General features: G+C 40.0%; 2 protein-coding genes across 2 annotated transcripts; both read left to right on the top strand.

Moving 5' to 3' along the window:
• Positions 1-2262: 2262 nt before the first annotated feature.
• On the top strand, positions 2263-3302 carry APCS (amyloid P component, serum). Its single transcript, XM_003820969.5, has 2 exons — positions 2263-2422; positions 2538-3302. Exons 1-2 carry the CDS (start codon positions 2359-2361, stop codon positions 3143-3145), a joined length of 672 nt encoding a protein of 223 aa, XP_003821017.1. The 5' UTR covers positions 2263-2358; the 3' UTR covers positions 3146-3302.
• Positions 3303-12711: 9409 nt separating this feature from the next.
• On the top strand, positions 12712-13542 carry LOC100972612 (putative olfactory receptor 10J6). Its single transcript, XM_055104915.2, has one exon. The coding sequence runs from the start codon at positions 12712-12714 to the stop codon at positions 13540-13542; it is 831 nt and encodes a 276-aa protein (XP_054960890.2).
• The last annotated feature ends 378 nt before the right edge of the window (positions 13543-13920 follow it).

Below are 13920 nucleotides of genomic sequence, written 5' to 3'. Positions count from 1 at the left end.
CTCCTACTTCCAGTATGACCTTATCATATTATTCAATTGTATTCTACTTTTTGTTGCTAATAAACTGTTTCTTGTAAAAAAAAAAAAAAACTCACACAAAGTTGAGTCCTTTGATTCCACAATATGTAACAGTTTCTTTTCATGTGTAAGAAAAATTGTTAGATGAAATCAATGATCTAAATATAAATAAGTCCTAATACCCAGATTCAGTCTAGAAGGGATTCAAGATAAATACAATAATATCTATAATATGAGACAGATAGTGGTAACAGCCATAAAGGCTCTAAAATGATGGTAATAATAACCATCCAGATACTGTTCCATGTACTTTATGTATATCATAGTATCTCATTTATCCTTAGAGAAACACTGTGAGGTAGATAGTTTTATCTTTGTTTCACAGAGAAGGAAACTAAGGTTCAGAGGGGTTTAGTGACTTGCAGAATAGTCAGCCGCTAGTAAATGGCAACATTGGAATTCTATCCCAAAGTCTTTGATCTTAACCTTATGGGAAGTACGAAAGAGGGGAAATAATGTATAGCTGGGATATTAGAAAAGTCTTCATGAAGCAGATTGTTTTTTATTTTTTATATTTTTGTATAAATTCAAGGCATACAAGTTTAGTTTTATTACATAGACAGCAATAACATAATAGTGAAGTCTGGGCTTTTAGTATAACCATCACCTAAATAAGCTTGAGATTAATGTGGAAGAATGGCTGGAATTCCTAGAAACAGGAAAAGAAAATAAGAGAGAAATTCAAGACAGTATGAAGGCAATGAATAGAAGTAATGAAATCAAGAAAGCCAGGAAGGTATAAAGAACAACAATTAGAGGTGTTTGACTGGAGAATAGGATTAGATTCTGAGATAATAGCCAGGTTAGAGCCAGATTGCAAATGGCATTGGCTTCCAAGCAAATGGTCTGTATTTAATTCAGGAGTCAATGGATGCATAATCCCAACTTTATCACTAACCTATACTGTGCAACAAGCCAGATAAGGCTTCACAACCTGGGATTCCATTTAGAGAAAAAAAGTAGAGAATGGAAACTCCCCAGGGATGAGAATAGGAAGGATACTTTGAACAATGATAGAGAAAGTGTATTCTTGGTGGCAGTGATTGTGTCATTGAAAAGGCTGATTAGGTCTGGGGTGAGCTAACAGAAGAGAGAGTGAACAAGAGGCTAAACAGTAGGATGAGAAACAAGACACCATATAATTCAGGGATGAGAGAGAAAGAAATAATGTGGCTAGAAAGAAGAACTTCAGTTTGATATCTCAGAGGCAGAGAAGGTTTGAGTGGTGGTTAATAAACTGTACAGAGAGAGAATGAAGGAGACATAGAAAGAATGAAGGTGGAGATCTCTGGGGCTGTGAGAGAGTCAGAGACCACTGAATCCCCAGCACCTAGTGTAGTAACTGAGAGCTAGTGAATAAATGTATTAGTGGGGTCATCACCAAAGATGGATTAGATATACACTCAATGACCAAGGACTCAAAGAAGAGGAGAGAAAAACTTGGGGAGATGCTGACATCTCTGCAGGTAGCATGAAGTAACCAGAAAACAAGTCGTAATGAGAAATGGAAAGATCTAGGATAAGGAAGCACCATGGTATGCAAATGAAAAAAAAAGCACTGAGTAGAAGTAGCAGAAAAATACTAAGCTTCATGGGGACAGAAAGTTTATTCTCCAAGTCCCTCTTTCCCCTTAGCTTTGCCTGGATGTATTACTCGATGTTGAATTAGTCAAAGTTGAAGGCACTTTTTAGGGTCTTCAGCAGAAAGCAGAATCCTAGAATATCCTACAAATACAAGACAACTTGAGAACTATAAAAGAAAGAAAAGGCCTTGTTCCCATAGCCCACAAGAGGGCTGAGCTCGGCGATGCACTCCGCGTGGCTCAGGAGCTTCTGGCAGAGCACAGAGCCATCAGAGAGGGGGCCCAGAGAGCAGAGAGGGGGCCCAGAGAGCAGAGAGAGGCTCTGCTGACATGGCCAGCCCAGCGCCTCATCCCATCCATAACCCTGCTGCCCTGCAATGACTCTCTTCCCAGCAATAAAATCTGGGTCACAGGAGTTGGAGCTCTAGCCATCACTTGTCTCTAATAAATAACTCCCATTGATTTTCCAGCTCAGGGCTCACCACTCCTTCACCGTAAGCGCCAGGGGGCAGACCTGGAAAATCACTCACATATTATTGGTGCTCTTCCTCCCCCATCCTCACCCAAGGTGCATATAAACCCTGAATAACCTGAAGTCTAAGGGCATGAATATCAGACGCTAGGGGGACAGCCACTGTGTTGTCTGCTACCCTCATCCTGGTCACTGCTTCTGCTACAACAGCCCTAGGCCAGGAATATGAACAAGCTGCTGCTTTGGATCTCTGTCCTCACCAGCCTCCTGGAAGCCTTTGCTCACACAGGTAAGGAGGTGAAGGAATGGTCAAGAATCATAAAGTGAGAAAATAGGTTGAAGCTGAGATATCTTTTCCCTGCATTTATACTGAAGGTCATTATCTTTCTTTCTTTATCCCGCAGACCTCAGTGGGAAGGTGTTTGTATTTCCTAGAGAATCTGTTACTGATCATGTAAACTTGATCACACCGCTGGAGAAGCCTCTACAGAACTTTACCTTGTGTTTTCGAGCCTATAGTGATCTCTCTCGTGCCTACAGCCTCTTCTCCTACAATACCCAAGGCAGGGATAATGAGCTACTAGTTTATAAAGAAAGAGTTGGAGAGTATAGTCTATACATTGGAAGACACAAAGCTACATCCAAAGTTATGGAAAAGTTCCCGGCTCCAGTGCACATCTGTGTGAGCTGGGAGTCCTCATCAGGTATTGCTGAATTTTGGATCAATGGGACACCTTTGGTGAAAAAGGGTCTGCGACAGGGTTACTTTGTGGAAGCTCAGCCCAAGATTGTCCTGGGGCAGGAACAGGATTCCTATGGGGGCAAGTTTGATAGGAGCCAGTCCTTTGTGGGAGAGATTGGGGATTTGTACATGTGGGACTCTGTGCTGCCCCCAGAAAATATCCTGTCTGCCTATCAGGGTACCCCTCTCCCTGCCAATATCCTGGACTGGCGGGCTCTGAACTATGAAATCAGAGGATATGTCATCATCAAACCCTTGGTGTGGGTCTGAGGTCTTGACTCAACGAGAGCACTTGAAAATGAAATGACTGTCTAAGAGATCTGGTCAAAGCAACTGGATACTAGATCTTACATCTGCAGCTCTTTCTTCTTTGAATTTCCTATCTGTATGTCTGCCTAATTAAAAAAATATATATTGTATTATGCTACCTGCATTTGTTTAGTGCTTGTCATAGTCCCATATCTTTATCTTATGTCTACTACTTATCTATCTACTAATTGGTGTTTCATTGGTAATTGGTGTTTCATTATCCTGAAAACTCCAATTGCCAAGTACGGGGAGGAAAACCTGTAAGTAACTAGAAAGATATATCGCAAAGCCAGAGCACTCAATGAGCACAACAGTGGCAATACTTAAAAGCTACTAACAATCATTTTAATGATGATTCAAAATATGTGTGGAATTGCAATCACAATTCTATTTGTTTTTCCAGCTACAAATCGATCAAAAAGGGGTCTGAGGTTGCATCAGGGAGACAACTATAATGATATAAGTAAGCAATAGTTGAGAACCTGACAGCAAGTAATAAGACAGGAAGAATAAAACTAGAAGAAGTCAGAATGAAAACCAAAAAAGTATGAGACTGGGATCATTTTGTATGAAGACAAACATAACTTTATGTCTCAAAAACCTCAGTAGGACTGTACAATGCTTGATTTTCATAATGTTCTCTTGATGTCATCAAAAAATATTATACTCTGAATATTGCTCACATGAATATGCTGTCTAAAATTCTTCCATGGATTCACACTTCTTACAGGACATGATTTAAACCTCTAAATATGACATTGCCCTCTATAACCTGGTCCCAGTTACTCTCTCTGAAATGTACACAGAGAGTATACACAGAATACTCTCTGAAATGGACTTTCCATGTACATTTCAGATACAACTCTTAGCAGAGCAAGCTACATCCTAACTATCACACTGCAAAATAATTGTCAGATGCTATTACTAGTAGTTATTTTTATGGTTATGAAAAGCATGGAACACAGTGCCTGGCCCATCGTCAACAGATATGAGTTGCATTCCCAGAGAAGCAAGGATCCCAGAGGGAGTTTGAGCTACATATATGGGAAATAAGACAGGCTTTTCTCATTGATAATAAGTAGAGCATGTAGTCAGTGGAATCAGAAAGATAGCATCCAGAAGCTTCAGGATGGTAACCAATGTCATGATTTCAAACTCATGAGGCCATTTGGCCAGAATGAACAGAGGCAGTCACCAGATATGAAGAAGTAGGATAGAATCTGGAAACTCCATAATGGGACAATGGGGTGGAAGCAGAGGAGAGCAGACAGAACCTGGGAAGATTTGCTGAAGTACTTAAATGGAGCAGCAGGGGCTTCATAAGAACATTTCAACCTCATTTCTGGTGAGGTGGTATGATGGTTTGGATATGGTTTGGTTGCCGCCACCACACGTCATCTTGAAATTTTATTCCCAATATGGTGTTGTTGGAAGGTGAGTCCTAGTGAAAGGCATTTGGGCTATGGGGGTGGGTCCCTCATGAATGTTTTGGTGCTGTTCTTACGGTAGTGAGTGAGTTCTCACTCTTATGAGAGTGCATTAACTCTTGTGGGATCAGATTTGTTCTTGCCAGATGTAGCTGTTATAAAGCCAGGATGTCCCTTAGATTTTGTTCTCTTCGCACATGTTCGCTTCCCCTTTGAATTTCTCCACCATGTTTTGACACAACACAAAAGCCCTCACCAGAAGCCAGAGGCATGATCTTTAACTTCTCAGCCTGCAGAATGATGAGCCAGATAAACCTCTTTTCTTTATATATCACTGAGTCTCAGGTATTCTTTTATAGCACCACAAAATGGACTAAGACAAGTAGAACTTACTTAGAACATTGAGTTGGTTAGGTAGACAGGAATTTTAGCAATATGAGAAATTATTAATTTCTGATTGACAGCTCATGAGTTAAGGCTTGCTTTACGCTTTCTTAATATTAACCACCTTTCCACAAACTTGTACTGTGAGTACTAGAAATGTCTATCTATTCTTGCATAACAGATATTTCTATCATGTTCACTAACACTGTGTTTTGGTTTAACAACCCCTTTGCCTAGGAACCCAAAACAATTTTAGAAATGAAACCAGTGTACTTCCAAGTGATATAATCCATTCATTCAACTATTTATTGAGCAACTTCTCAAAAATACGCCAGGCAATGCCAGGTACTGAAAATATAATATTGAATAAAACAATCATGGTGCTTGCTATTTTAGAATTTACATTCTAATAAATCTGTGTTAACTACATGTGGGTTTCTCCTAACAATAATCAGGCTGTACTGTAATCCATCTCTCACATGTTTAAGCTTTCTTCTATCTCAGGTTGATATCATAGTCCACCTCTCACTTTCCCCTAAGTTAAAGGTATTATTTATTCTTGGTGATCATTTGCAACTACTTGCATAGATCTCAGGATACAGTGTTTGTGACAGGTTTCTTGTTCTTGTGAACCCTCTGCCTCTTAAAATGGCTCTTTTGAACAGAATCCAAAATGACTGCATGTAAGCTCTTTCTTCTATGTTGTCTGTATTTCAGCCAAAAGAAGCACTTATACATCTCTTGTCCCTATAAATTCTAGAAGTCTCAGATGGTCTTAATATAGACAACTCTTTCCTATTTACACAGTGATTGCAGCTTTCTCAAGTCCTTTGAGTCTCCCAATAGCAAGAGGGATATTTCAAGCTTCCCCAGTGATTCCACAGAAGCCCCCACATTAGGCTTGAGGTTGGGTAAAGAAGTAAAAAATAATAATCTTCTCAAGATACGAATAGCATAACCTAATACTCCCTCAAAGCAGCAACAACAGCAAAACAGCAGCTCTCTGCAAAGAAGTTCTTTGGAGAAGTTCCTTCCTATCTCCACATTCTGTCTTCTCTGGGCACCTTGTTCTAGCCAAAAGGTAGAAGAGTTGTAGAGATGGTTCTTAATCATTTCCTTCATGAATTCTTTATTTGAGTGAATCTGTGTATATTATTTTTATCATTAATATCTATCATTGATGGCTCATTCAAAACTGAAGACAGTCCATTTTAACGTCATTTATAATAGAGATGGTGATATGGTTTGGCTGTGTCCTGATCCAAATCTCATCTTAAATTGTAGTTCCCATACTCCCCATGTGTCGTGGGAGGGACCCAGTGGGAGGTGATTGAATCATGGGGGCGGTTACCCTCGTGCTGTTCTCATGATAGTGAGTGAGTTCTCACAAGATCTGATGGCTTTATATGGGACTTTCCCCCCTTGCTCCACGATCCTCCTTCCTGCCACCATGTGAAGAAGGACATGTTTGCTTCCATTTCTCCATAGTTGTAAGTTTCCTGAAGGCTCCCCAGCACTGTGGAACTGTGAGTCAATTAAATCTCTTTCTTTTATACATTACCCTTTCTTGGGCAGGTCTTTATAGCAGCATGAAAACAGACTAATAAAGATGGAATTTCTGGTAACGTCATCTCGGCATTTTTCTCAGATACAGTTGTTGTCACAACAAAGAAATCAGCAAAAGTCACAGAGGAAACTACTTGAATAATTCAGAATCTATAAAGAAAATGGAAGGATTTGGAGGCGCAATAACCCAGGAACATAGTTGTGTAGTGATTTAATAATTACAGAGATAATCACCCCCTTTCCCATACTTGCCACTAAGGCTGTTAGATACTAGGGGACAAGTAGTACACAAGATGTACAATAAGTTGCTAAAACCAGGAGTCATCTCTAATAAGAAAAGCAATTTTTGAGTCTCTATCTTATACAAGTAACGATCTGATTCTTATTTTTGACTACAGAAAAACAGGTAAGAGCATTTAGCCACGTAGCTTCAGGACTGGTTTTAACAGAAATCCATAAATAATTTTCCTGGATGAGAAGGCTTGCAGGTAGTTTTCTGTGAGTTTTGTGTGGGAGACTCTGGGTGGAGCTCTGAGATTAAAGCAATGAGGCCCCTTAGCTTGGGATATGCCTTAGCTAAAACTTGAGTTGAAGTGGAAATTAAAAAAAAATATTTTATCTGCACTGGATAGGATCAATGTATAGTCACATTTGGAATGCAATGTGGAGACTTTTTAGGTATTCATGAGACTTTGCATTGTTTAGAAATAATAGGTGTCCAAGACCATTCAAATGACAGAAGAAAAAATGAAACATGACCTGAATTGTCTTTAATCCTTATCTTGTCAAGACTAAATAGCTGATTATCATATAAACTAAACTCCATTTGTATTCCAGAATTTTCTATCTCGTTTTCATCTGGCTGGCTGTGGCCACTTTTCTGAGTTTAACATGGGAGATACCTCAAGAGACCACAGTCGAGTTCGGGCACTGGTAAAGGCATCTGCATCATGTCACATTCAACCACAGGATCCAGAAGCAAAGCTAATCTAATGTTATTGACATATTTCACTGAAGCCCATGATCTATGAGGGGTTCACACAGCTGTGCCTGGGGTGAGATGTCAAAGACAAATACTTCATCTAGAGCTCCAGCTGTTGCAACAGCTTCTCTCAGTATCCTTATGGGGATCCTATGAGGATTCAGTATGACAATGCGTACAAAACACCTACTCAGTCCCTGTTCTGGCACAGTGCAAGTGCTCAGTGATTGTTAGCTGTAATTATGAGGAGGATAATGATCTAAAATGTAATCACCTGCCCTAACTTCTTTTTATATTCTGACAAATCAAAATGAGCACTCATGCTCCATTTTCAGTTCCTACCCCCAAAACTAATTTTTACCTAACAAAACCAATGCATGGCCTCTGCTAGCAGGAGAAATGATGTAAGCTCTTTCTATATACAAAGAGAGACACCATATCTGACTTTTACACGAATGTATTCTCACTGACAGTAACTAACCAAGGACCAAACACTAACAGGGATTCAAAAGAAGAAAAGATGGTGCCATGTGACAACATGTCTTCAACTGAGTTGAGCTACTTTTTTCCCTGAAGAAACATAAGTAGCAGGCCATGTGAGACCAAAGCTTGCTCAATATTCCTAGTGTGATCTGCTTGTAATGAGATCCCCTGGCTCATTTCTGGATTCTGACTGTGCAGACCCAAGGGAGACATGGTAAGTCTCTTGACAAATTGATGCAGGTGACTAGAGCTAGACAGAAGAACTTCTCCTCTGAGAGTCTCTTCCTAATCACAGAGTTTAAGGGGGCAGCTCTTCTAGAGCCAAAGCAAAAAGGGCCAAATGGACTCTGTGAATGTCACCCTGTGCTTTAGCCAGAGTCCAGTGAAATGTAAGTGACCCAATAATCTAATAAGGCTGAGAATCAAATAAGGCTAAACTTTTAAAGACATCAAGAGTCTGTCAATTATTTTTCCAGACAAACGATAATCAGATTTCCTAGAATTGTAAAGATCTTTTGTAAATTAGTCACAATTATTCTAAAACTGAACACAGATTCCACAGACTGCAGAAGGTTGATGGACACTTTTGGGTCTGAGAAGGCTTCCATGCAAAAGAAAAGTTATTATTCTCTTATTTATTCAAATAGCTCTCGTAATCATCAGTTTCTTAAGTCATTGAGTACTCCTTCCCTGGCTCCTTAGATCTATTTTGTTTAAAAAAGAAAGGAAAGGGAAGGAAAATAAGGGAAAGGAAGGGAGGGGATGGAAACTCTACCAAAAAGGCAGGTCACTATTTTTTTTAAGTGTGCAATTCCTTTACACACAAAATATATTTATAGAAGTTTTGCCTACCTGCATATTTTAATTTTTTTAACACAGATTCTGTTTCCAGCAACAAATTTTGCTTATAAAGATCAAAATATTTGGGGGCATCCATGGCTGTTGTAATAATTTCTTCCCCTTGCAAATGGCATTTCCTTTACACTTTCAAATTGTGTTTTCCCCTCCACTTTATTTTTCTTTTTCCTCTGGTAGGAATATTGACTTCATGACTAACATTTTGATGCATGAGCACATTTCAGTATTTTTACTCTCCCACAGGGTTTTTATCCTTCTGGAATGTATAAATCATTTTGAAAGCTTCTTTCTGTTCTATACTGTGCTTTTGAGATTATCCACTGGCGTGTTTCCTCTACAGAAACACCCTTAGGGTTGTGCCAGAGAAGGTCCAGATTTGGGTGGTAGAAGGGCTGCTGCTACTGTGCTCAGCTGCACTTGCTTCTGGCTGGGTGGAGACTCAAAAAAAGCAACCAGTAGAAAAAAAAGAGAGAGAAAGAGAGAGAGACAGAGAGAGAGAGAGGTAGCCATCTGGTGCTAACATAGCCCTTAAGTTCACTGAGACACATTCTAACCACTGAGAACTCACCCTGGCAAACCTCCGCAGGTGAGACCAACCCACCCATTCCATACATTTCTTTGGCTCCATGGTACCCTCTGGGACCTCTTCCCCCTTCCCAAGCTAAACGTTGGTGCTCATTGCTCCCTGATTTTGTGTGTGTAAGGCTCTAAGAAGACTGAGGAGAACTAACAATGTGATTTCCTCCTGTGTCCCAGACTTCCTTATCTCTCTCACCAGGGCCTTCCTCACTTCCAGGGACAGTAACAGCTATGTATTTGACATTTGAACCATAATTTCTAACAGTAATAATTTTAGATTGCTTCTGCACCTCAGAAAGTGACAGGTTAAAAAATGAGACAACAAGGCAATTGCCCTTAATCTCAAAGGGACTCTGAAACATCGCTGGATAGGTAGCAAAATGAAGTGAAACACATAAGAGAACTCCTTCTATGGAGAGTGATGTGGTTGGGAAGAACACTTGGAAAAATCAGGGCGAGCAATGGCACCTGCTCTAGGAGGTATGGATGGCCACTAAGTGCACTCTGTGCAGGACAAAGCCCAATCACTGTAGGGCTTGTTTGTTTGTTTGGGCTAAGCCTAGTGTTGGGAGATCCCTTGTAGCTGAGCTCCACATGCAGGAGAAATGATAGCTTCCCCTGTGGCAGGGCTTTACCTTTCCCTCACACACCACACACTTTTCCTCCAAATAAGTACTAAACAATACGGAAAGAACATTGGTTTTGAAGGGGCTATTCTTGCTCCCACATCTTACACTGACCTTTCATTTTTGCATCTGTTTCCCCAAATTTTATTAATATCTTGTATTAAGATATTATTTTGTTGCCCATTCAATCCAATTCAAATGTATACCATAGGTAATAAACTTCTTTTCCTGGGCTTATGTACCTGACCCAGTTTCCCTGCATCTAGTGGGTCCTTAGCCATCTTGTCTATAGCTTCACAATTTATTCCAAGAAAGTAAATTTATATTTACATGAAACATATTTACAACAAATTGGTGGCTGATTTGGGGTGAAAGCAGCACTTTTCAGCTCCTAAATTAAAGATACCAGAAGATTTTTCCTCCTCCTGATTTAATTCAGTTTTGTACTTTCCTCCCTTCCCTACTCCAAATATGTTTATAGTTTTCCCGGCTCAACATAGCCTTAAACATATTTTGTCACTCATTGCAATAGGCTCATCAGGAAAGGGAAAAGGCACATGAGATCTGTTTTTCTCGTCTAACATATTAACAAAATTCTTCTTTATTTTCTCCACATAATCAGGCTTTCCAGCCCAAGACTCTACTAGATTTGTGGCAATAAGGTCATTGGTAGCCTCCTTCTTAATCAATTGAATATATGTTTTCAGTTGTCATCCTCCTTGACTTCTCCAAGTTATTTATGAGTTATAATTTTATGCTTAAAATATTTTAAAATGAGCCATTATCATCACTGTGAAAATGATAAAAGTTAAAGTTCCCTATAGCACCCCCAGCACAATATAACTGTTAATTCATGATAATATCAAGTTCATATTCTTTCAGGCTTTTTTCCCCCACATATGCAAATATTTATGAACATCCACAAACACACACACACACACACACACACATGCAAATATTCCTAACCATATGGCAGCATATCATAGTATTGTTCTCTAAATAGCTCATTTTGTGGTTGTTATTTAATGTATTCCACACATCTGTTCATGGTAGGACACCATAACAGTGCAGTCCAGCATAACTTTTACCAACAAAAGAAAATGTTTGATAGCTGAGCTATCCAATATGGTAGCCACTAGTCACATGTAGCTTTTTATCACTTGAAATGTGGCTAGTATGATTGACTAAGTGAATTTTTAATTCTCTTTTATTTTAGTTAATTTAAATTTATACAGCCATAGCTCCATCCTATCCTTTCTAAAAAGCTGCTTGGAGTTCCACTGTCACTCTCTTTAATCTTTGCCTATCCAACTGGTATCTCAGTGGTCTCTTAAGGCAAATTCCTTTAATTTTAGTGACACACTCATTTCTACTCGAAACATTTGCCTCATTTTCCATGATGGACTATTTTCTAAAACACCCACAATATTTCCTAGATTCCTAGTGGCAGTTCCCTAAGTGTGCCAAAATCCCCCAGCCTGTTAGTGTTACTTGTTATTTAAGCAAAATGGTTCAAATCATCATTTGATAGATGATGGAAATCCCAGACTCACTCACCAAATTTCTAGCAAATATTGTGTGTTCTTGTAAGGGGGATGGGAGGGCAGGAGAAGGCCTTGTATTTCTTCTAGTCATTACAAGCTAGTGGTTTTTCTTCCTCAGTCTGGAGTTTACTCCTTGCACATACCTTTTTCTGCACTGTGCCATCATCCACTTCTCTTTACTTCCTAACTACCACCAACTGAAATTTATACATATAAAAGCTTTAAACAAAGTCTCTTGAGGCTCTCAAGGGAGTTTACATTACAGTATAGTTCAGCAAACAATTTTAAATGAAATAGTACACCTCTTTATTCTTAGAATTCCCTCTGCCAAAAAAGAAATCAGCTACTTTTTTTTTAATTCAAGGCCCAACTTTCTGTTGTGTTGCTGATTCTCTTCTCTCTTTTTCCAGCGACTTCCACTTCTCTCTCTAGTTTACATGTCTCCAAACCTTAAGCCTCTGTTAATACTTTCACAATAAATCAATTTTGCCAACGGTTTGCCTCCCCTAGACCATCTAGGCTGGGCCCAGAACACCTCATCTTCACTCCCACTGAAGTGTTGCTGAAGGTCAGCTCTCACTGACCTTGATTCTGCTCCCCTACACTGTCACCAGAAGCTATCCACCTATGGTTCTAATTCAGTAAGTCCAACTCTCTCACCCCCTTTTGTTGTCTCAGCTGTGTGGGCTTTCCCAGGATGGCATGGGATGGGACCACTGTGCCATGCATATTGTAAAGGAAAATGCCTCCCTCCATGCGCTACAAAACAGCACATTTATGATGGCACTTTGAAAAGATATGGGCTGTGGTGTCACATATTGACAATTCCTTGGCCAGAGGCTTAACAGTGCCAGCAGTGCCAGAAGATTAAGAAGACAGCAAAAACAGAAAAGGGAGAAGATGGAGAAGTAGCTATATAACATGAGCGAGAATGCTCCTGATTACAAAGCAGAGAAATTGACTTTTTTTCTTAGTGTTTTCTATAGTCATTGCTCTATCCCTGTTCTAGAATTCATGTCATGATAAGAATTTCTTCACGTTGACTTCCTGCATTGCTTTCAGACATTGCAATTAAAGAATGCGAAGAAAGAACCTCACAGAGGTAACAGAGTTTGTTTTCCTGGGATTCTCCAGATTCCACAAACATCAGATCACTCTCTTTGTGGTTTTTCTCATCCTGTACACATTAACTGTGGCTGGCAATGCCATCATCATGACCATCATCTGCATTGACCGTCACCTCCACACCCCCATGTACTTCTTCCTGAGCATGCTGGCTAGCTCAAAGACAGTGTACACACTGGTCATCATTCCACAGATGCTCTCCAGCTTCGTAACCCAGACCCAGCCAATCTCCCTAGCAGGTTGTACCACCCAAACGTTCTTCTTTGTTACCTTGGCCATCAACAATTGCTTCTTGCTCACAGTGATGGGCTATGACCACTATATGGCGATCTGCAATCCCTTGAGATACAGGGTCATTACAAGCAAAAGGGTGTGTGTCCAGCTGGTGTGTGGAGCCTTTAGCATTGGCCTGGCCATGGCAGCTGTCCAGGTAACATCCATATTTACCTTACCTTTTTGTCACATGGTGGTTGGTCATTTCTTCTATGACATCCTCCCTGTCATGAAACTCTCCTGTATTAATACCACTGTCAATGAGATAATCAATTTTGTTGTCAGGTTATTTGTCATCCTGGTCCCCATGGTTCTGGTCTTCATCTCCTATGTCCTCATCATCTCCACTGTCCTCAAGGTTGCCTCAGCTGAGGGTTGGAAGAAGACCTTTGCCACCTGTGCCTTCCACCTCACTGTGGTCATTGTCCATTATGGCTGTGCTCCCATTGCCTACCTCATGCCCAAGTCAGAAAACTCTATAGAACAAGACCTCCTTCTCTCAGTGACCTAAACCATCATCACTCCCCTGCTGAACCCTGTTGTTTACAGCCTAAGGAACAAGGAGGTCAAGGATGCCCTATGCAGGGCCATGGGCAGAAACCTTTCTTAATGCATTATTCCTCTATATAAATATACATTTAGTCATAGAAATGTGTGTCCTTACTTACATTAAACAACCTTACGACTCTGTCCCATGCAGTCTATGCTGCAATGGGATGTGCATGTCTTGCTTTGGTATATTTACTACAAAATCTTAGTCTTTGTTTCCATATATTTCAAAGTTTTGTCCAGGCATTTTCAACTAGGGATGTGAGAGGTCAAGGAGAATGGGCATGATTTTTAGGAAAGAACATCCAAATTTCTAGGATGAAGAAAGGGACTTTTAAAA

This window comes from Pan paniscus, chromosome 1 (assembly GCF_029289425.2).
Source record: "Pan paniscus chromosome 1, NHGRI_mPanPan1-v2.0_pri, whole genome shotgun sequence".
NCBI lineage: Eukaryota > Metazoa > Chordata > Mammalia > Primates > Hominidae > Pan > Pan paniscus.
The sequence above is the reverse complement of the archived record's forward strand: the minus strand, read 5'-3'. Positions and strand labels throughout refer to the sequence as shown.